Genomic DNA, 26,363 nt, shown 5'->3' on the forward strand with positions numbered 1-26,363 from the left:
TGATGGTCAAGCCGTTCAGGCACCGTGTTCTCCCTCTGGAACTCTCTCCCTCAATCCCTCCGGCTGACTTCCTTTCTCCTTCCCCCTCCTTCAAATCCTGTCTAATTCCCCCCACCCCCCCTTCTCTGTCTGTCCGCATCTTTGACCACCTCCCTCCAAACCCCTGGTTGCTTATCCAACTCAAAACAGCAGTAAAGCTTTCTTTTATTTCTTAAAAAAATAATTACTTGATATATTTATCGCCAAATTTTCCCGACGTTCACCGTCAGATTATTAATGCGGGTCCAGTGATGGTGAAAGGCCATTAGACAACTCTCGTTTCTCTCAGTTAATGAAGCCTCTTGCACAGGAAAGTCGCAGTGTGCTGCCACCGCAATCTTATTTATTGGGAGCGAGAGGACACTGAACGACACAGATTAAATCGCTGTTAAATGTACCCTCTTCAACAACGGCCAATGAGCCAGTGGAAAGCATCTGCATTCCTCCTGCTTTAATTGGGATTAATTTTACGCACAAATTGATGTCCGTTACTCCTCCATCAACACCTCCACCATTCCCCCCTCCCCCTCATCCCCTCTCCGCCCGCCCCCATTTTCTTTTCTCCCTCCCTCCCAAACACCCTGGGGAAAAAAAAATAAGAATTTTGTCAGCTGGGCGTCTGATACATGCGGAAATACATCACCATGCGTCCCACCTACACATGGAAATTCCACAAATAATTATTTGTATGGAATGCGCGCCCTCTCTCTCTCACTCTCTCTCTCTCTCTCTTCCCCTGGAAGGACACAACCTGCTTATCTAATTCGGGGAAGTATTAGGCGCAGGTTGGCGAGAGCCAAGGCTTTGGGGGACCCTAGAGTGTGCATTGGGGGGGGGGGGGGGTGAAGGGGGGTAACTGCTGGAATCTAACCAGCTAAAACCACGTAGATTGCCAGAAAATATCCCTCCAGAGAGAAACCAAGACCACTACAACACTATCTGGCATTTATCAACCTCCTAGTCTGCCTTAGAAGGAATTAGAGGGAGAAAATTGGCGAGAGAGAGAGTGAGAGAAAAAAATTGAAGGTTGATATTTTTTAAGGTCGTTTTCTTTCCCACCAGGACAAATAGGATTTTTTTCTCTCTCTCTCTCTCTCTCCCTCTCCTCGAGATACTGTATTACGATAAAGGGATTCATTCCCATGCAGTGACAGGTTAGACAACTTTCACGTACACACGTTCGGGCTCAGAGGAAGTGAGATATTCATCTCTTTAATAGTCTCTCCGTCCGCGCTATCATCAGTGTCTCAGCCTTCAGTAATTCCATCCCTCCACCCCTTCCTGAACCTCTGACACCCCCTCTCTATCTTTAAACCTCCACCTGAAAGAGAGATGGGCAGAGAGAGGGAATAGAGGGTGGTGGGGGGGGGGGGGGCGGAGGGAGAAAGAGAAAGGGAAGGAGAGAGGGGGTAAAGCGAGAGACGGAAAGAGAGAGAGTGGGGGGAGAGAAAGGGAGAAGAGGAAGAGAGAAAGATAGAGGGAGACAGAGACAGAGGGACAAGGGGTAAAACAAGCTTTAAAAAGATGACAAGTGATCGATGATCATTTCGGACCCACATCTAAAATCCGAATTTCTATGATTTATTTCACTGCGGGAGCCACTTCAGTTTGTTCACCCGAGATCAGCGTAATCTGTCACATCAGAGCTTGGAGAGAAACTCGTGGCGTTTCAATCAATATCCTGCCTGATTGATGGCCAATCACCCACACGTTCCTCATTCTATTCAACGTAAAGTGAAAAATAATATTAACTGAAGGGCAAAGACTCCCCACTTGCCCCCTCCTTCCCCCTCACACAACACCGGGAATAATGCGATAGGCCAGAGGCTGTTTATAACGTTTCGATGAGCAAGTGGTCAGGCCTGAAGGCTGGTCCAGTGCCCATCTTGCCCGACGGCTAGACCCCACACGTCCAAAGTCAAAGACGTCGAATTCCACTCCTTCAAAGAACACGTTGGACTTTCTCATACAGGCTCCGTCACGGTGATATCGTTCTCTTTGCCAACCTTTCCCGAAGAGGTTCCAATTCCTTTTTTTTTCCTTCAACCAGGGTACGGGTTGAAAGGAACCTGGCCATTTTTGGTGCAAGAACGGGGAAGGAAGGGAGTTTGGTGGAGGAGTTTGCTGGTCAGCCGGGTGTCTGACACTTGCGGAAACCCATCACCTTTGCTTAAGAGTATCCAAACCAAACTGAGTATCCCCGTCCATCCCACCTACACATGGAAATCCCAGAGAGAGATTATTGAAATGGAATGCCCTCTCTCCCACCCTCTCTCTCTCTCTCCTAATTCCGGCAAGTTAGCAGGATGCGTGGTGTGGGTGAGGGGTGGGCGGTTGGGGGGGGGGGTGGTAGAGAAGTTAGAGACGGCCCCAAACCTCTCCTAATTTAACCCCCCACACCACCCCCCCCCAGGCGATGGGGCCTGCGGTCACATTGGCTGAGAGAAATTGGCTCAAGAGAGAGCGAGGATTGAACTCGCATCTCTTTGTATGAACTCCCTCAGCCACATGGGAGCCAGTGGCGATTGTGCAGTAACTCATGTCCGGGCTAAATATTTGTGTTCCGGGCAAAATACATTTGCAAAACAACTGTGGCTTGTCTGAGGAACGCACGCCAGTAATTTAATTACTGAGGTTATGGCTTATAAATTATAGCAGCTTCACAACCATCATTGCTTGGCTGATTTTAAGTTAATTAAATCGACTTGAAATCGAGAAGCTTGAGCTCGTAGAAGAGAGAGAGAGAGACGCCGAGAGCTTAATCCTCACCACCGGCCGTAAACGGACACACCTACGCTCCCACATACACACACACACACACGCCCGCGGACGCACACTCGGGACACACCCCGGTCACACGCAGTCATCATCGAAACAGCTCAAAGCAATTTCCAGCCACCTGCCGTCCTGTGCAGTGAAGTAAGTGACTGAGTATTTTGTTGGCAGATGCAGCGGCCAATTCGCACCTCGCGGCCGTCGGCGGGGGCTGAGAGGGACGGACGCTTTGAACGCATCTTAGTCGAGATTCACTCTTCAAATCGACTTGAAACAGGTCCCAACCTCTCAGCCCAGGACAAGTGACCGGACACAAGTTCCCGAGCGCAGGCTGGAGGTCACTGCAAAGAACTCTTGCCAAACCGCAGAGCGGGGGGTGGGGCCAAGGCGATTACTCAAGAGAAAGCAAATTAATTTGTCTTTTTTTTTACGTCGCCCGAGTAACTTCAAGCACACAGTAATTAATATCTGCCCTCAACCATTCTGTGCGCAGCAAAGACACACACACAGACACAGACACACACAGACACCCGCACAGCCACGAGAGGAACGACTGTTTTACCTGGAGGGGGATTGTCAGTCAGGGAGTCGGGAGGGAGAAACTCTCCTCTCTTTTCAACTAGCGCCGCGGGATCTTTAACGTCCACCTGCAACACCTCCTCCCCAAGTGCTTCATTGGAGCATCAGTGAGCTCAAAGCCCACTGAGAGTGCACCGGCTGACACCGGCTTCCTCAGAGAGGAGGCGGCTGACTGAATGAAGACATCCATCATTGAGCGAACGTAAAGAGCAGCGCTGTAGCCAAACCGCGCTCAACTCATCGGCCCTCGTCCCGCTGGGTCTCGTCTCTCTGTTAATAAGGCAATAAAGACACCCAGACAAGTTTTGCTACTCTAATTATTAATACTAATCGAAGGCAAGGAAAAATTAGCACAGGCATTCGTCAGATAATCCATATATTAAGATCTATTTGAGCACTTGATAGCTCCGCCAGGCAGCGTAATTAGGGTCTGAATCATGTATTAAATAATGCTGAAACCAAGTGTGAAATAGGTCAGTTATCAACTTCATTCAGTGGAATAAGAACCGAGGTGTAAAATAATGATAATAATCCTTGCATTTTATACAGCGCTTTTTATGTCATTGGCAGGACATTTCAAAGCGCTTTGATTTACTATTAAGTGTAGTGGCTGTGGGGGAGGAAGAGATTGACGGCCAGGGAATCCCTCGTCTGTTTGGACAGAGCCAACAGGGATCTCGAACATCCACCTGAAGGCACGGACGGGAGCTCGGTGTAACATCTCATCCGAAGGACGATGCCTCAGACAACGCAGGACTCCCTCCCTCCCCCCCCCAGCACTGCGACGGAGCGTCAATCTGGACTGCGTGACAACGTCCACGACTTGGGGCTCAAACCCACAACCTTCCACTGAGACGCTAGCAGTCGAGCCACTGGGCGGGTGGACATTGGACGAGGGCAGAATTGCTATGACGTCTCCGCGCACACTCACACCTCTCCGGGTCAAACACCAACTTTGGCACTCAGGAGGGACGATCACACGTGAGCCGCTGACCACTTGGGGTGAGAACCCAGGGGGCTGGTCGGGGCCAAGAGGGTGTGTGGGGGTGGGGGGGGGGGGGGGGGCGGAGAGCTTGGGAAACGTACCTCAGTTAAATGAAACAAGCTATTAATAATAATAATAATCCTTGCATTTGCTATAGCGCCTTATCACAGCTTCGATTTGTCTCTGAGTGCTCTTGATTAAAAGAGGGTGAGGAGAGTTGGCAGTGAGCAGTCATGTTAGCCTCTGAAATTGCAATACAACAGCCTTTCAGTGTCCTAACATTGACTCAGTCAATTAGTGTCAGCGGGAGAATATTACCGGGCAAACAAACCAGTGTTTGAGAAACTCCAGCGTTCTGAATGGCAAACGACTGTATTTCTTTCCTTCTCCTTCTTTTCTCTCTCTCTCTCTCTCTCTCTCTCTCTGTCTCTCTCTCTCTATCTCTCGCAGATTTAACAATCTCTGTAACTTTGCTCTGGCCTCTCGTGACAGGATTACAGAAATCATTTCGCAAGAGAAAGTCATCGCAGGTCACCCCTAGCAATGGCCTGGAAAGGCATCAGCCGTTCTGTTCCACTCCCGTTCTGGGGTGGGGGGTGGGGGGGGGGGGTTGGTGGAGGGTGGAGGGGTGGGGGTCTAACACGTCTAATCCTTTGAAATGGAACAGCGTGAAGCTCCCGACCAGCACCGGGAGCCGGAGACGATTCCGGCCGGCGCTGGTGACAATTTGAGCCGCGGTTTTCCGCGGGAACCGTTGAAACAAAATGATCGGTTTAGCCACCACTGCGCAGTAATCTACGAGGACAAACTGGGCACCTAATACGCGAAACAATCACCGGTTATTTGTCATGGTTTAATGGGGAGGATTGATTTAATTAGGTCGGGGTTTGTTGATCATCTGTGCCTTTCGGCACCTCCCCCTCGGCTTCTTGAAACGGATTCTCGCACGGCTTTCTACCAACGCAAAGTTGGCAACGTGCTTCATTGCCTGGCCCCGGCCTGTGTTTTGGGGAAGAGGGCGTGTGCGCGCGTGTGGGGTGCGTACGTGCGTGCGTGCGCGCGCGGAAACAGCAATGCACTGTCAGAGGTGTCGTCCTTTGACACGAGACGTTAAACCCGTCATTGTTAACCATCCCATGGCACCGTTCGAAAAGACAAGAGGATCTCTCTGGAAGTCGCTGTGGGTTCGCGTAAGGCAAGGGTGGGGGTGAGGGTGGGAGTAGGTGGGGGTGGGGGGGGTGGTAGGTGTCCATTTGCACTACCTCAGTCTAAGGAATACACAGTCACTACACTTCACAGTAATGTGATAAAGAAACAGTGGTTGTCGGTTGCCTCGCAGTTTGGGTTTTCCTCTGGGAAGCACATAGCAGCCCTTTTCTCTCCCTCTCTAACCCCACCACCCCTCCCCTGCTGTTTTCCAGCCTGACTCTGGAACGAGCGACAGATCTCTCAGCTCATCTCTGCTTTGAAACGCACTCATTAGCTCCGTTTGCACTTTGGGAATGTAACAGCGCATTACAGATAGTAATGGCTCGTACAGAATGAATAAGACACTAATTTAATCGGAGATCAAATGACATTCGTAAACCACTCGAGCTTTGCTCGTCGAGATGACATTATCGGCGTCCTTCAATTAAAAACATTTCCTTTATTGGTCAACCCCCTAATTATAATCCCACACCAGGCTCCCAAGAACTCCTCAAGGCTGAGAAATTCCACCTCACTTTACAACAACAACAACAACATGCATTGCTACGCAGCGCCCTTCACGCAGGATAGAGTCTCGGAGCGCTGACTAGCGTGGGGAGTTGGATGCTGATTGACAGAGAACAGTTGGCCTATTGAGGTATTTCCATGATCGCATCGCTTCTACTCAGGCATTTTCCTACAATTCCGCAAACGCCTGCCTTGAAAATTACAGACAAAGTGGCCCATCTTCTGCTCTTCCCTCATTTCGAGCCTGAGAGAGGATTTAAGTCAGACAAGGTTGGGGCCGGATGGAACGACAAGTCAAGGTCTTCTGGATCAATATTGAATTATTACTCCGAGGTATCCCGAGTACACACAGACCAGACCTAATTCTCTGCTACGTGTTCAGAATCCTCAGTCTCTCGCTGCCCACTTTACCCACCGAGCAGCAAATTTGCAGAAGTAGGAGCACTGTGTGTGTCTGTGGTGTGTGTGGGGGGTATATGTGCGTTCTCTCTGACCGAGTCTAGCCGAACAGTGTAATAATAATAATCCTTGCATTTGATATAGCGCCTTATCACACCTTCGAAAAGTCTCAAGTAATAATATGTGTTTCTCTCCCAAGACCCAGCCTGACCATTTTAACTGGCTCACCAACTCCTAGAGAGATAACAAGCTCACACTCTTCTCTCCTTCCTTCAAGACAAATTGGACGCAATGGGATATGGTGCCTTCAATTTCCTTCCTCCACACGCTGTTTACATCTCAGTAAGTAGAAACCCGGCTGTTATTCGATTGGCGGATCGCTTTCCGCGATAATAATCTCTTCTCCTCCCCCCAACCCCACTCCCCCACTTCCCCCCCAAAATAATAATAATAATAATGTGGTTACTCAATCCACGACTGTTTGCGGGACACTGCTGTGTGCAATTGCAACTGCCGTTTCACCCACAAAATATAGTCAATCCACTTTACACAATATTCTGTGAAGCGCTTCTGAGATGTCTCAACCATATGATGAGGCGCTATATCACATGCAAAGATTATTATTATTACACGGCTTGGCTAGACTTGGGCAGAAAGGAGACAATGAGTGTTTTAGCGCCGTCAAGATGGAACGGTGTCTGAAGATATCCCTCTTCGAGCTCACAGCGCGAGGATGAATGAACGCATTAAGCTCTACAGCTCTAGGTTCTCTCTGCCATTTCATCAGGGGAGTTGATGTTCACTGCTTCTTGCGATAAAAGGATGGGGCGAGATGCTGAGAGATGGGGGGGGGGCGAGGGTGCGTGTGTGGAAGCGAGAGAAAGAGTTTGGGGTGGGGGGGTACGTTGCGTCAAAGAGCTGAATTTCCATTTGACAATGGACAATATCTGCCCCAACCCAAGGCAGTCCAACAAGCCAAGGTTAGCGTGTTTTACAGCCCTGTTGCCAGCCCATCAGGAGCTTTACATCAATGTAATGGAATGAATGCAGCGTGAAAGCAGAATTGTATAAATGGTGCTTCCTTTCAGCGCTTATCCCTGGAATATTTATGTTTGTTATTTTAACCGAGTAATGGGCTTTTATTTTTCTTCCAGGAGTTGAGCGATGAGAGTGTGGCTTCTGTGACTGTCCATTTATCACCCAGCGACATTGGGCTAAGATGAAGCAAACAGAAATACAGGCAAAACACGGTTTATCTGTTCAACACCACCTGCCCGCATATCCGCATTGGGCCACCACACACACAGACAATACACTTCCAAATAATATAATGATAATTGGGACGTCTAGAAGACGTGAAAAGCGCTCTATTATTATTATAATAATCCTTGCATTTGATGTAGCGCCTCATGAAGAATGTAAAGAATAATTCACAAACCATTGAGACGTCTCAAAGCCCTTCACGGAATATACTGTAAAGTGAATTGACTGTATATTTTGGGGGTGAAACGCGGCAGCCGATTGCGCACAGCAGCGTCCCCGCAAACAGTTGTGGGGTGAGCGGCTGGAATTTTTTTTAAAAAAGAACCATTCCCCTCGTAAAAGCGATCCGCCAATCAACTAACAACCGGCTTCTTACGTACTGCTCGGTGATCAGAGGCGTGTGGAATTAAGGAAATTTGCGTAAGGTTTCGCCCTGCCCGGGAATCGAACCGTGGTCCTCTTGTGAGATGAGCGCTCCAATCAATACATTACGGGACTCCAATTATACATGTACACATATACAGTACACACACACACACACACACACGCACATCAACAGGGATTGACCCCATTAAATGCCAATAACAGGCATCCTGATTTGCTGTAAACACCTGCATCTGGATCAGGAACCGAAGGGAGGAAAACAAACCGGGTTTCTCACTGTCATGGAATAAAAAACCGCAAAACGTGGCCTGACGACATGGGCGTGCTGAGAGTCAACCTCACCCGCAGTAACTCCATCCACTTTCCACTGGGGGAGGAACTGAGGACCTGACAGCTTTATTATCCCAGTGCACGAGAGGCATTTGAAGGGCCTGTGCCGTACTTGTGCGTGAGATGACAGGAAGCCTGGAGCCAGCCCTGCCCCGTGCTGGGAAGTTGAGAGGCGATTAGCTGGAGTGGGTGAAGTGCCTCGAGGAAAATATTACGCCTCGGTCACGGTTGTGAATTAGTCATTATACAGTTTTCGGATTAAAACCTTATTTACAAAAGCTGCTCAACTTCTAAAGCCTCTCCCCCAAAACAAGGCTAAGCTCACTGCTATCTCGGTCTCCCCTACCCGCCCGCCTCACCTCAGTTGGTAGCACTCTCGCCTTTCAGGTCAGCCTCACATCACCGAGGCTGGAGCTCACAGTCTAGGGGTGAAACTTTCTCCGTTGGGCTGCCTCGTCCGAGACTAACCCCCCACAACCCCCTCCCCGCCCGAAGTCCCGCTTGCCCGTTCAGACGATGTTTAAAGACCCCCCTCGTTCAAGAAGAGTGATTCTCTCCCAGTGCCCCGGCCGACAATCTCCCCAGAAATTAATGACCGAGAGAGGTTTGCAGGGCCAAAGCGGCACAAAAGTACACAGGCACTACACCAGACGGTATGTGTTTTCGCGCTCTCCTTCACCTCGATCCAAGACCCGTCTCAAGAACTTTTTGTCCGGGTTTACGTTCATCTTTCCCCTCTCCCCCCGGCTCCCACCCCCTGCTCAGGTACCAGCATTGCTAAGCGCCTCCAGGACATCCTCTCTCTCTGACGAAAGGTTATTGACCTGAAACGTTGACTCACTTTTTCTCTCTCTCTCTCTCCATAGGTGCTGCCTGACCTGCTGAGTGTTCCCAGCGACTTCTGCTTTTATTTCGGATTTCCAGCTTCTGCAGTATTTTGCCTTTTTGCATATAAACATCAATTTGTGCTCTATTGTAACCGAATGCAAGTTAGGCGCTATAAATTCAAGACGTTTCTAGATTATCTTTCTTGCTGGGAGCTCAGTGGATTGAGCGAGAGGGATTTATGTATTGTATACTATATATAATATATATCCGGAGAGATAGCGGGCTTCAGCAGCGATGACAGATGTCTCATGAAACCTGCAGTACGGCAAACTGAGAACCGCAAGCGCCACGGTAAAATCGCAAGTGCAGCTCAAGGAATTCATAAAAATGTCATCTTAAAAAAGGCTGGGAATTCCTGGCACCTGCTTATAACAAGCCATAAGTGCAGGTGTCCAGGGAAGGAGGGTTGAGTCTTATATCACATTATATTATATTATAAGTCGGGAAGTTGGGAATGCACTGAAAAAGTGCTGGAGTGATGAAGTTTGACCTGCAAGATAATAATAATAATAATCCTTGCATTTGATATAGCGCTTTTCACGTCAGGAGGACGTCCCAAAGCGCTTCACAGAACACACTGTAAAGTGAATTGACTGTATATTTGTGGGCGAACGCGGCAGCCAATTGCGCACAGCAATGTCCCACAAACAGTCGTAGATTGAAAATGACCAATTTAATTATTGTTTTGGGTTTTTTGGAGGGATTATTATTAGGCTCTGTGTGGAGTAAGGAAACTTGCCCAAGGTTTCGCCCTCTGCCTGGAATTGAACTCAGATCTCTCACTTGCAAAGCGAGTGCTCTAACCACTGAGCTACAGGACTCCACAATAGAAGGACTCCAGATAGAAGGCTGAGCAACTGCTTACTCCGTTGCCAGGGTGGGTGTTTGGGGTCTTTAGGGGGTGAGATCGTAATAAACGAGGCGATGAGTTCCAGAACGTTACTGTGAGGTTGGAGTGCGGGGCGGGGTGGGTGAGGTGGGGTGGGGGAGGAAAAGAGGAATGCAGATTTCTCGAGGCTCTAGATGTTCTCCAATTATTTCGCCGACAGAGCGCACAGTCGATTCACTTTACAGTGTATCCTGTGAAGCGCTTTCAGATGCCTCGAAGACGTGATAAGGCGCTGTATCAAATGCAAGGATTATTATTATTGCTGTTATTATTATTTACATCAGTTGGGTTTTTCACATCACAATGCCTCGCCCATCTACAAGCAAAACATTTGACAGTGGGATGTCTCGGGAGCGTCCGAGCTGCCACCCTCGGCTCCCTCTTTCATCGCCGGCACCCTGACCTGCTTTTGCAGCGAAGTTAAAACAAAGCGTTTCCCCCCCGGGGCCGCGATTCATTGCTCCTCGTTCCCGTTCCACGTTCAGTCCCAATCTCAGAGCCGCCGTTCATCGCTCATCGCTCACGCTGAATTCCCTTACCCCCCCAAAAAAAATTGCGCGGCCAAACATGGCAGCCAATTGAAACGAGGCAGTGCACCGCAAACAGTCGTGGATTGAGTGAAAACATTTAAGGAGTGATTGATACTGGGTTCCTACTTACAGAGGGTTATGACGTAAGGAAACTTGCCTAAGATTTTGCCCCACCCGGGAATCGAACCCGATTCCACAACATCAAACTATCTCGAAGTGCTTCACAGGTAACAGCCAGCTACCAAGCTATATGGGGTTAGCTGGTTAGGCTCCAGCAGTTACCCCCCCAAAACACACTCTCGGATCATGTTTCCGTTCCCCCCCCCCAACCCTCCCCAAACCTCGGCGCTCGCCAACCTGCGCCAAATATGCTCTGGGATTGGGTAAACAGGGAGTGCCCTCGGAAGGCGGAAAGAGAGAGGAGAGTAAACATTTTGTTCCAGGAAAGATAAAAGGTGGGACAGAACCCGCCCATGTTACACACACACACACACACACACAGAACAAACACATACAGACACACAACACACACACACACACACAGAACAAACACATACAGACACACAACACACACACACACACACACAATCAGAAGCCCTACAACATACACACACACACAGACCATTGTGAAGAACAATAGTAGCCGATTCTCGCTGCTTGTGGGCAGCCAAACATTACCTTTGGAATAGATTTACTGCCGGGGCGGCGGGGGGGGGGGGGGATGGGGGGGGAAATCCAGAGGGAGATTACACGGTGGGCTTGCTGCTCCGGGTCAGCAGCCAGCCTCAGTCGGACCTCTTTTTCCCCCCCCCCCAGCCCACCCCATAAATTAAGATCAAAACAAAAGAAAAAGCTCATGGAAAATTAATCTTGCATTCCAACAGGTGCTGCCAAAAGCAAATTAATGAGAGAAGTGCTCCGGTTCAGTGGAACAGCTGGTTCAGTGATTTTTATTACGGGAGCCTTGCAGAGGTTAATCACTAACAAGTACAAGCAAGGTAGCCCGCTGGAAGCACAGGGGGACGCACAGACTTCACCCCCTACCCCCACATTCCTTACTCCGCAAGCCTCCGTTGACCCAGCAGTAAGAATAACCACAAAATTAAACTCGTGCCGCGCTTTTCACGTCGGGAGGGGACGTCCCAAAGTGCTGGAGAATCAGTGCTTCGGCCCCCGGTTGTTAATCGATTAGCGGATCACTTTCCCGGGGTAATAATCCCTCAAAACTTGGGTCACTCAACCCACGACTGTTCGAGGGACACTGCTGTGTGCAATTTGGCTCAATAATTCAGGGAGGGATTGCTCTCAGCAGTCGTGGATTGAGTGACCAATTTTTTTTTTGGGGTGGAGGGACTGAGGGGGAGGGAAGAGAAAGATAAAATAAAAATATAACCTAATAAAACAGCAATTATGTGGGAATTCCACAAACGTTAAAGAAACGGGAAGCAACTGAGTGTAACTAACGAGGCTCGAGGCAGACAGTAAACTGGAGCGTTTGAGAAGTCTGTGTGTCTATTTATTCCCATTTACCAAAAGCACCACCTAATGAATTCCCCCAGGTCCCACCTGTAATAGCGCGGAATGTTAATTAAAGGCTCCATCTCAGTGTTTCGGGTCCTACGCTGTAAATAAATCAATCCATTTGTAAGTGATCGTTAGTTCGTGTGTTAGGCACTCGGAAAAGCAAAAGCGCTTGAAAGATCTGTTGCTTATTTTAACAAAACGAAAAGGGGTGTGTTCGCATATCTGTCCGGTTCCCGGGTACCGTCCGAAACAGGATCTAATCGAGCGCGAGCTGGCTTCAGATCCAGATGTTTCGCTCGCTCCGGATGCGCTACGGCATCAAGTCTCTGAAATCCAGCTGCCGATTCCGAAACACGTGTCAGCCAGGCTCAGTCGGCCTCTAAATTGGGACTGAGAGTTCAAGCCTCAAGTCAAGTCAAGTCAAGTCCCAGGTTAATCTGAGCACAATGCACTACAACGCTGTTTACATGTATCCCCAGAGCCTTTCACGTCAAGAGGACGTTTTAAAGCGTACAACCAGTGCCAGCTTGGCACCCGAGCTGGAGAGCCATTGATTCAATAGAAGGCTTGTATGCCAGTTCACGTAGCAGGTCAATAACCAAAGGGTTAGGTGTTCCCAACAAGATTTTCTCCCTCTCTTCTTTTCCCCTTAATCTCCCCGCAGGTGCAGCTCTGTGAGGGGCAGCCAACCACCTGCCCAGGCCTCTGGTCACATCAAAGGGCGAGCGGGAGAGAGGTACTGGAGTCTGGAGTGAACGCCACTTACAAAGTGTTCACCAAAGTTACTGCAACGCGGTCAGCCAAGTAAATCCTGTTTACTTGAGTCTGTCCGTCAGCGAAACAAACAGTTGCACGGCTCAGGTAACAGAATGTCACGTCTCCAAAAACCCCCCACGCCCTCCCGCACCGCCCCCCCCCCCCCCCCCACACACACACATACGTGCACGAAAACAAAGGGGAAAGGTAACCTTTTTATGGTCAACCTTCGATAGAAAAATCATTGGAAAAAGTTTAATTATATGCAACTGGCATCGCAGAGAGGGCCCTGCTTGTATGTGACTTGGCGAACGGACAAGAATTATGTCACTAAGCAAATAGTTACAGACAGATCACATGCATTTCAGGCCAGACTTGTTGCCTCATGCGCAAGGTGTTCAGCTCTCCCACCGAGTGGCCCGGCCCACAATCTCCCAGACAAAATCAGTCATTCATTTTGTGGTTGTTTGCTCTGTGTGTGTGTGTGTTTGTAGGGGGTGGGGGTGGGGGGGGGAAGAAACATCGCTGTGCAAAAATTGGGCTGCCATCTTTCGTCTACAAAGCACAGTCACTACACTTTGCTGCGGATCCCATATGGGCGCTTTGAGACGTGGTCCTGACCCAAAAGGCACAGTAAGCACTTTGGGAACGTCCTCCCGGCGTGAAAGGCGCTCTATAAATGTCATTTTTGTTGTTGCTGTTGTTGTAATCAATCGCGAGGAGTGTTACTAAACAGTTGGACAACACACAACGCAATTTATATTTACACGGTGGCTTTCATGTCAGGAGCTTGTCTCAAAGCACTTAACAAGAGCTGTGCTCAAATGCCAATGACAAATGCATTCAATCTTCCTTGGCTCTTAATCTGGTCTCAGTGAAGTCTGCCCCCCCCACCCCCCACATGCGCGCCCCCCCACCCACTCCGGAGAACATTAACATTTTGTTACTTTAAATGATTCCCAAATTCAGGAGATCACCGAGCAAAGGTTAATGGACTCAAAATACCATCGTTTGAGGGGAAATAAATAATTGATGTATTTTTGGTAGGTTTTGGCTGTATATCACACATGTACCAACCGACAGCCCGTTGGCAGATAATGACCCAAATGGGAAGAGTTTAAATGGTTTGAAGGGTCTATCGGGCCGAGCAATCAAATCATGGTAACATCCAGGGTATTAATAAAACCACAGTTAATTATTGGAAGCAATGTGTGTGTGTGAGAGAGAGAGAGAAAGAGAGAAAAACAAAAGGGAAGGGCAAGAGACGAAGGGATGAGATGGGAGGGAGATAGGGAGGAAAGAGGAACATAGAGGGGGCGGGGGAGAGAAAGAAAGCGGAGGAGAGTGAAAGAGAGGGGGGGGGAGAGAGAAAGAGATGGGGGAAGAGAGGAGAGAGGAGAGGGGGGGAGAGAAAGAAGGGGAGGGGGAGGAGGGAGAGAGAAAGAGAGGTGCATAGAAAGAGAGGCAGGGAGAGAGAAAGAAAGAGTGGGGGATAAAGAAAAAGAGGGGGAGGGCTGGGAGAGAGAAAGGGTGACTGAGAGGCCAATTTGGGTGTTTAAAGGGAAATACATTTTTGAACAATAGGGTTAAGAGATCAAACAAACAAAACAGTGGCGCTCGATGGGATAAACTGCCTCCTGTTTCTGTAGCACTCCATCGAGACTGGACTAGAGTTAAAGACTAGAGTATAAAACTGGTGAGAAGTAGGTTGGGGGGGGGGGGGGGAGAAAGGGAACCACTGTTCTGTGTTTATTGGGGTTTTTTTATTGGTTAATGTGCAGTGAGGCCCCCGGTAAATCTGTTAGAAGCCCCAAATTCCACCTAACCTTAGAATTAAGACTGAACTTTAACTTTTAACTTTCAAACAATATCTTCCGCCAAACCCCCCAATCCCTCATCACCTCCTCTCCACCCCCCCCACCCACCCCATTGACTGACGTGACAGCTTCACAACAACCTGCACCCCCCCCCCCCGCCCCACCAACCGGATCACATTATATAAAAACTTTCTGTGAACATTTAAGACTTGTTTGCGCAAAGCACACATTCCGTTTGTAACTTGCTTCCCTCTACGTTGATAGAAGGCGGAATTTTTACCCCTCTCTCCCTCCCACCCCCCCCCCCCACCTTTCTTTCTTTCCCTTCCTGTAGGTTTGGTATTAAGCGACACAAAGGCTGGGTCATCACTTAATACATAAACTAGAAATCAAAGCCAGTTCCTTAACCACCCCCACCAACCCCCTCAGTGCCTTCAACCACTGATCCATGCAAGGTTTCCATAGCAGCTCTATTCAGTTCCTGGTTAACCTGCTGCATTTTGCAAACACCAGACTGGTGGCCTCTAACAGCCGACACGGAGGCAGTCAGCCCTCATGTCATGTCCCGCTCTGCACCCTGTCACTTGCTACAGCGTTCGGTTCCTCCCAAAAGTATTGTCTGAGGGCGCAGGTTAATTGGTCCCGTTTGTGTTGAGCTAATACGATCTGACATGCAAGCGTTTGGCGAAATAAAGAGAGGGAAGGAGATGACTTCACTGCCAAAGGAGTAGAGTAGAGTACCGACCCGGGCTGAGATAGAGGGCGAGAAAGAAAAAAAGAGGGCCACATTTCGCCCACAGAATACACAGTCAACTCACTTGGCAGTATATTCTGTGTAGCGCTGCGAGATGTCTCACAACGTGATGAGGCGCTAGGTCAAACGCAAGGATTATTATTCATTTATTATTATTATACTTTTATTCAACTTGGTCTTTGACAATCACGTCCAGTTCTCAACACTTGTCAGACACCTGGGGGAAAAAATTCAGGCTCAGAGTTCGGTGCAAATCCAATTTCTTTGCTCAACTGATTTGGGAGAGATCTGGAAAACTCAATCGCTTGGCAAGTGTTGTCCCAGTAAAGCTGGGGTCAACGCCGCTTTGACAAATTTACCCCCTCCCCACTCCTCGCACACAGATTTCCCGACTGCTCTGTTCTCCAGCTGAAAGATAACTGGATGGTTGGCAGCAGTTTCACACGTCAAAAGACATTCACAGTCTCTACATCCAATTACAGACCGCAAACTTCAGAGCTCGAAGCAGGTTGTGATGCTTGAGTTACTGTGAACAGTGTGACAGGTTTTAAACACGTCTTACAGCCTGTGCTAGTGATATACGCTCCTCAGCGGTGAGCACACCCTCCTCCTTGACCAGACCTTCGGTCATCCTCCCGCTCCACCCCTACCCTCCACCCCTTCCGATCCCAACCCCCAGCTCGGGTCCAAATGCTGGATGTCCTGCTGTGAAAGACGCTGTGTAAATTTAATTGGTATGTTGTTGTCGAGCTTCCGTCTGACTTCTTTGTTCCCACAGAACCTCTTGAGCAACTTGCCCCAACCGTGAGCTTTTCACGTCTTTCACCCGGTTATTGCAGCAATAAACAATCCTTACATTTGGCACGATATGCCCCTCACATCATGTCAGGACGACATCTCAAAGCCATTTACTGTGAGGTCCGAGTGACTGTGGTTTTGTGGGCGAATGCAGCAGACAACTTGCGCACAGCAACATTCTGTAAACAGCTGTGACACCGGGAGCGATGCTTGATTACAAGGGAAAACACGATTTGTTCGGGGAATTTTTACTGTTCTGGGAAATGCACCAATAAACTGTCACCTGGAGTGCACTCCCCAAACTCTCCGGACAATAGGAATTTCCAGTTGAAGTCGCTGGGCTGGAACAAAACGCAGGGAACGCCAAGAGAATTGAAAGAGTTCGACTGGGAAGCGATAAGGAACAAGGAGGGGGTGCGCGTGTGAGAGAAAGAGAGAGAAAGAAAAAGAAAAGTGTGTTGGTGGGAGGGCGTGGAAGAGAGAAGGGAAAGAGCGGTGCTGGAGGGTTTCATGAGGTATCTAAAATAACACCCGCAGAACAAGCGCTCAGCCAGTGACCAGCCATGGGGTTAAACGTCTCAAACAACACTGTGCAGAGATTGAGCGAGAGGCTGATCAGAGCGGGAGTCGAGAGGAGGGACTAAATGTAAAAAAAAAACGACTGAAAGTGCCGTCAAAGAGGTCATTTTCAAGACCGGTTTTGAAAGTGGGTTGGTGTGGGGGGGGGGGGGGAGGAACTTGCATGCGAGGTGGGGAGTTATTTGGGGGCGAGAGCTCCAGGAAGTGGTGGGGGAAGGGGGTTGGTGGGGTTGGGGGGGGGGGTAAGGTGGCTGTAAAGCTCCCCTGTGGCTGCTGCAATAATGGACATGGGCTGCGGTTAGCAAACTGCATCTGCGTCTCTCTCTCTCTGGGCAGCAGCTCAAGAGGTTACCTTGGTTACTGCGCCAATAATTGTCTGCAATTAACAAACCTGAGGGTAGGGTATGGAATGCTTTTGTTGTAGTCGCAGCGCAGGAGGGATGAAGAGGGAGAGAATTCTCCAGCCCCTTTTTTTTCCCCCTCCCCCAAAGATAGACGACTTCTCCCCACCCCACCCCCCCTCTCTCTCTCGCTCTCTCTCTATCCGGTTCAAACTTTGGACCCAGACTCTTCCAAGACGCAACGACAGCTTGCACTTACACCGGGCACTCGGTCGCTTGACACCGTCTTCCCCAACCCTCTCTGCTGGAGTCTAACCAGCATTAAGAGAGAGAGAGAGAGAGAGCGCGTTCGATGCTAACCGCGGGGAAATGTCCACGTGAAGGTGACGTACATATGTGGAACTCCTGTCCGGTTTGGATGCCCTTCAGCACGGCGACGGGTCTCTGCACGCGTCAAGACATCCAGTCGATCAGAACGCACGCAAGATCCCTGGACCAGCTCCATCTGGGGCCGTTTGAAAATAGCTAATGGCCCAGATCAAACGAAAAGTGGAATGAACGAATGGATTGGAAAATTCCACCCCGGATAAAATAAGCTTTTTTTTCAAAAATCGTTACAAAAAAAAAAAGGAGCGGAGTTAAAACAAAAGTTCTTGGCAGCGAGCAGGAGGTTTGGCAGCTGGTACCCGGATTTCAAGTTGCCCTTTTTTTAAAAAAAACTGCTTAATAGATTCCAGCAGTTTCTCCCCCAGACCGCACCCTTCACCAGCACACACTCTGAGCTCCACCCCAAGCCTTAGCTCTTGCCAACTCATTCCCAACGCCCTCCAGAATTAGGCAAGCGGGATGCGTCTCTCCAGGCTGGAGGTAGGGGAAAGGGAGAGACGAGAGAGAGAAAAAAAATATTCCATTCCAGACAGACACGGGGACATTTCCATGTGTAGTTGGCAAACATGGGACTCCCAGTCTGGTTTGGATGCTCTTCAGCACAGTGATGGGCTTCCACATGGCTTAGACATCTGGCTGATCAGAATAAATTGTTAATATCCCTTCATTTGCTGCAAATTTGGTGTCACTCTTCCTCAGTCGGTCGTGCCCTTTCCAAGTCAGAAGGTTATGGGTTTGAGTTGCAGGTCGGGATTTTGAGCTCACAGTGCAGGCTGACACTTTAGTGCTAGCAGGTGCCGTCCTTTGGATGAGACATTAATCCGAGATTAATCTATGCCCTGTTGGGGGTTGAACGTTAAAGATCCCGTGGCACTATAGGAAAAGAGGAGGGAGTTTTCTCTCTCCCTGGCCAACAAGCCAGATAAAAATCAGTCATTCTCCTCACGGCTGTTTGTGGGATGGTGACATGTGCAAATGAGCTGCCACGTCTGCCTGTAAATACACAGTCACTTCACCTTAAATCCTGTGAAGCGCTTTGAGGCAGCTCAATGACATGATGAGGCGCGGTTGCAAACGCAAGGATCGTAATCATTTTGTTAAACGTTCCTCTGTGCCCTCCTGCAGTAAAATTGTTCCTGGTGGGTGAGTGCACTGCGTAAACTGGACAACATCTTGACATTGTGTAACTCGGTGACCCATTAATCAGCGATAATAACAACCAAACTATAACATTTAATAAGTGTGAGCTACCTGCTAAATCACACTAACCCGATGCCTCACTAACTGAGCGATTGGCCTGTAAATAGGCTGTGGTTTCTAACAAGATTCCTTCATCCCAGGAACTTGAGTCAGGGGCTCCTTCTGGTAACAGTAACCAAAACAGGGAATTACCGTAAAAATAATAATTCTCACGTTTGATAGCTTCCCCTGTGAAGTCACGTCATCTCAAAGCCCTTCACAGCTAATTGCTGTCAAGTGTAGTGACTGTGAATTGCAGTGAAGAACATCCACACGTCACATCAACAGGCAGACGGGGTGGCGTGAGGCAATTCTGGTTTCCTTATTAAGAAATCCCTTTAGAAACCCTTGTATTTTAGACTCCAGTTAATAATAATAATAATAATCATCATCCTTGCAGTCGATACAGCACCTTATCACGTCGTTGAGACGTCTCAAAGCGCTTCACAGGATACACCGTAAAGAAAAACGACTATTTTGTGGGCGCAATACGGCAGCCAATTGCGCACTGCAGTATCCCACAAACAGTCGGGGATATATATAAATATATATATAAAAAATATAATACTGTATATATAAATATAAAATCAAACAAGCTGCTGGTTTGAAAGCTTAGAAACGTTCCAAAAAATAGGAGAGAGAGCGAAGGGTTAGAGGGGAGTCTTTGACAAGCCTTTACATTTCTTGAATCTATAATTTATCACAAGAAACATGTAACAACTCCTCCGGGGTCACTTGAAAGGAATGATTGTGGATTTTTAAAGACTGAAGCTCGCACAGGCAATGGTGGGGTGGGTGAGGGCTCGGTAAACAGAGGCTCGGACTGTGCTTGAGCAGGGCTGCGGGAATGACGCAGTGTGCGGGGGGTGGGGGTGGGAATTCTTGGCATTATCGGGTCTCTATTTCCCGCCTCCCCTGGGTTCACAGAGCAGTAAAATAACAGCTGGAACTGGACTACCAAGGATGGTAGCCAACGAACCAACCAATCAATCACCCCCCCCCCCCCCCCCACCCCGCCAACATATCTCAAATATTAAAGTTTAGAGCTGCGTTCTACTTCACACACATACAAAAAAAGATTCTTTGCTGTTCAAAGAGGCGACGTGAGACGAGGCAGGTAAGGAACATAACCAGAGTGTCTGTGAGTCTAACCTTCCAGTTAAGGAGATCAACTCCCACCCACACCCCCTCTCTTTTCTCCTTCAATATCCCTCTCTCTCTTTCTCTCTCTCTCTCCCCCACCCCATCCACCCCCTTCCTCTCTTTTTAGTTCTCTAATGAACCGAGATATTTGTAAGCATTAAGAGAAATCATCTCATTCCCAGGAATCCTGTGGGAAGCAGCTACGGCTTTCATTAGAGGCCGAATGATCTGTTTATGCAGAGAGTAAAATTAAGGATTTTTTTTTTTAAAAAAAGGAAATCGATGAAAAAGCAGCAGAGAAGACATTAAGCCGTGGAAGTGTTGCTCGTCTTGAGACGAGGAGGATTAGGGAGAAAGCGAGAGAGGGTGTGTGATTTGGGCTGTAGGATGGAACTGTTAAAATACAGGGTGTGTTGGGGGGGTGTGGGTGTGTGTGTGTGTGTGTGTGGGGGGGGGGGAGATGGGGGAGAAAGTCCAGGAGATATCAACACTGAACCTTCCAGATATACCCCCCCACCCCTCCCTTGACCTGCGGAGCAGCGTTGACTTTCCCCAAGTTGCCCTCTTCCATCTCTCCGCGACATTCCATACCTCAGCACACGGATTGATCCGTGCAAACACGCGCCCCGACACTGCGGAGGTGTCAGCGCTCAAAGCCAATACACAGTAGACTCAGGTCTCGACTCCAGCTTAACTTGTCACTGCCACTTAAGTCATCCCACCACTCAATATCCCGTCCGCACCTCTTTAATCCTTGTGCCTAACTCGCCCCTCCAGATAACTTGCCACTGTGGGCCCTCTTGTAATAATCCTTGCAGTTGATGCGGCTCCTTATCACGTCTTCGAGATGTCTCAAAGCGCTTCACAGAATATACTGTAAAGGGAATTAACTTTAGGATTCTCTTGGGAGTGACGAGTTATCGGGTGTTTTCGTGCTCTCTCTCTTTCCCACCTCTCCCTAACACACATCCCTCGACGGGATGTTAAAGGGACACGACCCACACATAATAAAACACGCGCACATACACGTACATACGGCCAATCATTACCACACGGGAATGTAAAACATTAACAGTGTTAAACTGAGCCAAGTGTTTGTTACTGCAGCATTCCTTCTGGGTCACCCAGACAGATGGAAAACAGCTCACGTGCTTCTTTCCACCTGTCCCGTTCGCAGCAATAAGCGTTTTTTTTTTAAAATAACAACGTTTAAGCCCAAAAAAACAAGAACGCAAACGAGGGAGAGAGAGGGAAAGAGAGAGAGGGAGAGAGAGAACTGATGTAATTTACTAGAAAACGACTTTACAGTCAGTGTAGCGACTTACTGTCAAATATCGACATAGATGTGGACTCCGAGTCTTCACTGAATGTCCTCCCTGTAACATAGAACACAAAACATGGTTTCGGTGAGTTTTACCAAGAGCCGGACTGGGGGGCGGTTTTTTTGGGGGGGGAGTGGGGGGCGGGCGGGGTTGGAGAGAAAGAGAAAGGCGTGGTTTTACTACAAAACACAGTCACTACACTTCACAGTAAAATCCTGGGAAGTGGCTTTGAGACTCCCTCCCGACCTGAAAGACGCTGTATCGCACAGAAGGCTTCTTATTACAGCCAAAGGAACTTAAAACCGGCGCACTGCTCATCTGCGACATTAAATCCATTAAATCTTATAGACAAGAGACAGAATCTCGGGAGACACAGCAGAGTTGCACTTTGATGATACGTTTGTAAAAAAAAACCATGTAATTGCAATATCTAGTAAAGAAACAACAAGAATAATGATAGAAGAGAGTCCGTCTACAATAGAAAGAGAGACTATGGAAGCTTTACATCTCCCCCGGTTTTACAATATTCCCAATATACAACGGCAGAAAAATGAATTTGAGTAAAGTTACACAGTGAAAGACTCATCCTGCAAAGGAACAGAGAGAATAGGCGATTAAGAAGGGTGAAGTCTTTGCCAGTGTCCAGCATGGACCAGTTGGGCCAAATGGCCTGGTCAGTCCTGTAGATTCTATGCAATCTTTTACTCTAGCGATGTGAGAAGACAGGCGGTTTGATTCTGTATCAGTCAACTCTCCGTGGAACCAGGTAGGAATTACGGACTCCCCTCTCGTATCCCGCTCTTTCGGAGGTGAACTGGGGCAAAAAAATCACAGTGCACAGGATCACAGAGAGAGGTCGGGGGAATACACAGCACCATCGCCTTCCACACCCTCACCTGACAGGACCTCTCTCCAAACCTTTTTAACCTCCAACACTCTCATAGCATAGTGGTTAGTCCATTCGCCTCGCAAGTTCAATTCCTAGGCAGGTTGAAACCTTAGCCTAGTTTCCTTACTCCACATGCCTCTGTGTACCTGGCAGTACGTAGGAAACCGGTTGAGAGTCGATTGGCGGATCGCTTTCCAGGCGGAAAAAAATCCCTTTTTAAAAAAAATTATAATTACAATAACAGGATGGGGCGCTGTGCGCAGGCAAGTCTTTCACACCCGACTGTTTAACAAAAATGTTTAACAAAAAAATTCCTCACCTATCCCCCTCCCACGGGGAACAATTAAAAGGCCATTTACATTTTTAATATCAATCAATATCACCACTCTCGGGTATAATTACTGGACTGCTAATGAAAAGTGAGCCGACCAGTTTAGTTTCCCCCCCCCGCCCCTCACCTCTCCTAACTAATTTGACAGGAAAATTACTTTATTGATCGGAGAAATGAGTTGGGTTTTAAGTCTTTTTTATATGTTTTTGTAGAGAAAAAAAATTGGGATTTCAGCTGCAGGTCTGCGTGAAGCAAATGGATGAATGGAATGAGCTTCTTTCGACGGTGGCGGAGAGCAGAAAGAAACAGGTTCCCAAGACAGGTTCAAGGCTTCAGGAATGTTCTCAAGTTGAAAGCTCGCTAACCTGACAGCTAAAGAACTGAAACAAGTAGATAATAGGAAGTCGAAAAAAAAGACACACACACGCTGGAGTCTGCCCACTTCATTATCGAGCTGCACCGGCAAATCAATGCAAGTTCTTGCTAATTGCCTCGCCCACTCGCCGCCGAACATTCTTCAAAACCTTCTCAGCCAGTTCCCTTTGTAAGACGTTTACATTTTTTTTTAAGGGAGGGAAAAAAAAAGAAATCTCTCAACGACACGATAAATGGTGTGGGCCCCAGATTCCAAACCCGTTCGGCCTTTAAAACTTTGGTTTTGTTTTGCTTTTTCCGAGTGGGACCGAATTGCGTGGAAATTCTTGAGTTTAGCCTCAATTTGAAAAACTGAAACCGCTTCCAAGTTCAATAATAACACTCGCGTTTCACGTAGTGGCCTCATCATCGTTATTGAGACGTCTCAAAGCGCTTCATCGGATATACTGAATTTTGTGGGCAAAATTTAAGACTGCGTTGAGGAATTTTCTGGAAATCTGAGCCATCTAAATTGATGCGGGCGGGGGGGGGAAACCACAAAGTTTCTCAGGCTGAGGCTAAGGGGAATTTGGTCCTCCGAACACTTTAAATGAAGCACGCTTTAAGACGTGGTAAGGAATGTAAGTTTCAACATGAAATTGCTCTTATAATGAATTCCTCTGGGACTGGGCGGTCTTCAGAGATGCAAGGATTATTATTATTATTATTTAATGACAGGCGAACAAGTAGTCTGCGCTGCCTATGGGAGGTCTGAACCAGCCAATTGTTGCTGCGAGTGCGGCCGAGGAAATGCAACAGGTCGCAACTTGCACGGATTTTGTGCGGAGTCAAATTCCAGACTGATACCGAGACTTTGTCGTGCTGTTCAGCGCGTGACCTGGGGCGTTGGGGGAGGGAAATGTCCTCATCAGCGCACCACACTTTGAGCAAAGTTAGGGCAAAAGGGGTGGGGGGGAAATTGAGGAAGCCAGTCAACAAAAATTGGCCCCATCTCCCTCAGAGGTGTAGAGAAGGGCGCAGAGGCATTTGAAGGACTTTTTTGGGGGTCAGTTGAGTGTCTGACACATACGGAAACCCATCAACGCACTTAAGAGTATCGAAACCAAGAGAATTCCACACCTCTCACCTACACACGGAAAATCCACAGATGGATTATTGGAATGGAATGCGCTCTCTCTCTCTCTCGGGGGAGGGGAAGAGAGAAAAAAACAAGGAGCTGGAAGAGAATTAGAAGGGTGCGGGGTGGGGGGGGGGTAGTTTGGTAACAGGGCTGGAGAGTAGCTTATAATGAACAGGAAGAGTTCTTAAGGATCCCAACGGAATCCTGTTGGAAGACGTCTCTATAGCCACAGCACGAGAGGTCGAGTTAAACCCCCTGATGGGGGGGTGGGGGGTGGGGGTCAATGAAGAATGCTGACAAGACAGCATTTTGATAATCGGAAGCGGCAGGAGACCCAGTTACCTGCCTCCAGCGGCTTCGGCTCTAAGCCAAGGTGGCATTTAGCACAAAGGGAGATCAAGGCCCCCTTTTTTTTTACGCGTATAAATCTCCAAAATAATAACGCAAGTTCCCTTGCGCCGAGGGCGAGATGATCTGCAGTAAACCGGTTGCCGAGCGAGATGGTAACGCAAGAGTGCCTGGTTCTGGGCAGATTGTAAATACACCACCAGGACAGTGGAGGGGTTGGAGGGGGGTTTGGGGGAAGGTAAAGAAAGGGTTACGCTAGGGAGATTGACATGCACCTGATTACAGGATTCTGGCTGATTTCGCCAAGTCCCACATACACACACACACACACACACACACGAGGTCAGCTAACCAGAGACTGGACTCTAATTGACACAGACAGGTTTCTGTCTCCCTCCACTTAGCACTCTGCAAAGTACAGAACAATGAGCATCCTTATATCCTTACAGCGTCAACCACATCCAAACCGTCCCGACTCTAGGATCTGCAGTCAACAACAGCCTCAGAGAACAGCTATCGAGTGTAGTAACTATGCGTTCAATCTCCACGTAGAACTGCCTCGGAGTTGAAATCTCCCTCAAAAGGCCAAGGAAATTAACTCGGTTTAATAAAGGTTCGTGTTTTACAAGTGAAAGCTGCCGTCTAAGTGAGGACTGGTGCCAATAAACAGCTTTTGATGGATAATGGAATAGACTTGATAGGAGGTGTGGTCGTAATCAGCGAATGAATGGTCCTTTGTATGACCGGGTTGAAGGCCAGATTTCATTTTGCTCAGTGTAATAATACAGGACTATACCGCATCAATTCTAATCAAGCCAGCCATCCTTCCATCAGACTCCGCATTACACTCACAGAAGCCTGACAGAGGTCAAGTGGATGCGATTCCAAACGAGGTGCTTAACATTAGGAAGTGGAGAGCGAGGATTTCAACACACAGTTAAACTCCAAGCCCCGCTCTCGTGCGCTCTTGCCTCAAGTCTAAAGGTTGTGTGTTCAAGTCCTCACGTTGGGACTTTAAACTCAACAGTCCCAGCTGATGCTTTATTGCAGTGCTGGGCAGTGGGGGAGGGGGAATTATATCAGCGGAGGTGTTGTCCTTTGGATGAGACAACAAAAAATAACAACAAATTGCATTTATACAGCGCCTTTCAGGTCGGGAGGACGTCCCGAGGTACTTTGACTGAGGTCCCGTCTGCCTGTTCAGGCGGACGTTAAGATGGAGTGATGTTTTCAGAAAGCGAACAGAGATTCTCCCGGCGTTCCGGGCGGGGAAAACTAGTCGCTCACTTCTTTGGGACGTTGCTGTGCGCACATCAGCCGCTGTATTCAAAATACACAGTCACTGGACTTGGCAGAAGGCTGTACAGCACCACACAGAGAAGATTGGCGCTGAGCAACAAGGAATGCTGTGGTGAAGGGCGTCTATTTAAATAGTTGCTGGAGACAATAAGCAGCGCAAATTAGATTCGAGTGCAAAGCCACGTGGCACTTGGGAGTCGCCCAAGATCATTTAAGGTAAAAAAAAAATTGCAAAAGGTTACAGCAGCTTTGCTCCAGGGGAACCGGTTTGCAAATCATGTGTCATGTTAGCAGACACGTGTGTGTTTTTGCTAATCTGAATCACACGTCAGAGATTAAATCAGCCCCCCCCCCACACGCACACCTGGCTACCTCCCCCACCCACAAAAAATCTTGCCAATCGATTGTACATGGTTATTTTTAACGTAGCTTTAGCTTAAGGAGGTGTGTGGGGTGGGAGGGTGGGAGGGTGGAGAAAGATTTCCCCCAGATTTCCACTTTGTTTCCTAGCCCTGCCACGTTTCACCCACAAATCCACAGTCACTACACTTTACGGTATATCCT

At 48.4% G+C, this 26,363-nt stretch overlaps 1 protein-coding gene across 7 annotated transcripts in view; it reads right to left on the reverse strand.

Moving 5' to 3' along the window:
- ptprub (protein tyrosine phosphatase receptor type Ub) overlaps positions 1–21,508 on the reverse strand; it is a 119,499-nt gene extending 97,991 nt beyond the window's left edge. For all 7 annotated transcript variants that reach the window (XM_042338627.1, XM_042338628.1, XM_042338623.1 and 4 more), the window contains exon 1: positions 21,441–21,508. In XM_042338627.1, coding sequence (XP_042194561.1) covers positions 21,441–21,456 — 16 coding nt within the window. In that variant the 5' untranslated portion in view covers positions 21,457–21,508. The remainder of the gene's footprint in view (positions 1–21,440) is intronic.
- Positions 21,509–26,363: the final 4,855 nt, after the last annotated feature.

Source organism: Callorhinchus milii, unplaced genomic scaffold, assembly GCF_018977255.1.
Source record: "Callorhinchus milii isolate IMCB2004 unplaced genomic scaffold, IMCB_Cmil_1.0 Scaffold10, whole genome shotgun sequence".
NCBI classification, from domain to species: Eukaryota; Metazoa; Chordata; class Chondrichthyes; order Chimaeriformes; family Callorhinchidae; genus Callorhinchus; species Callorhinchus milii.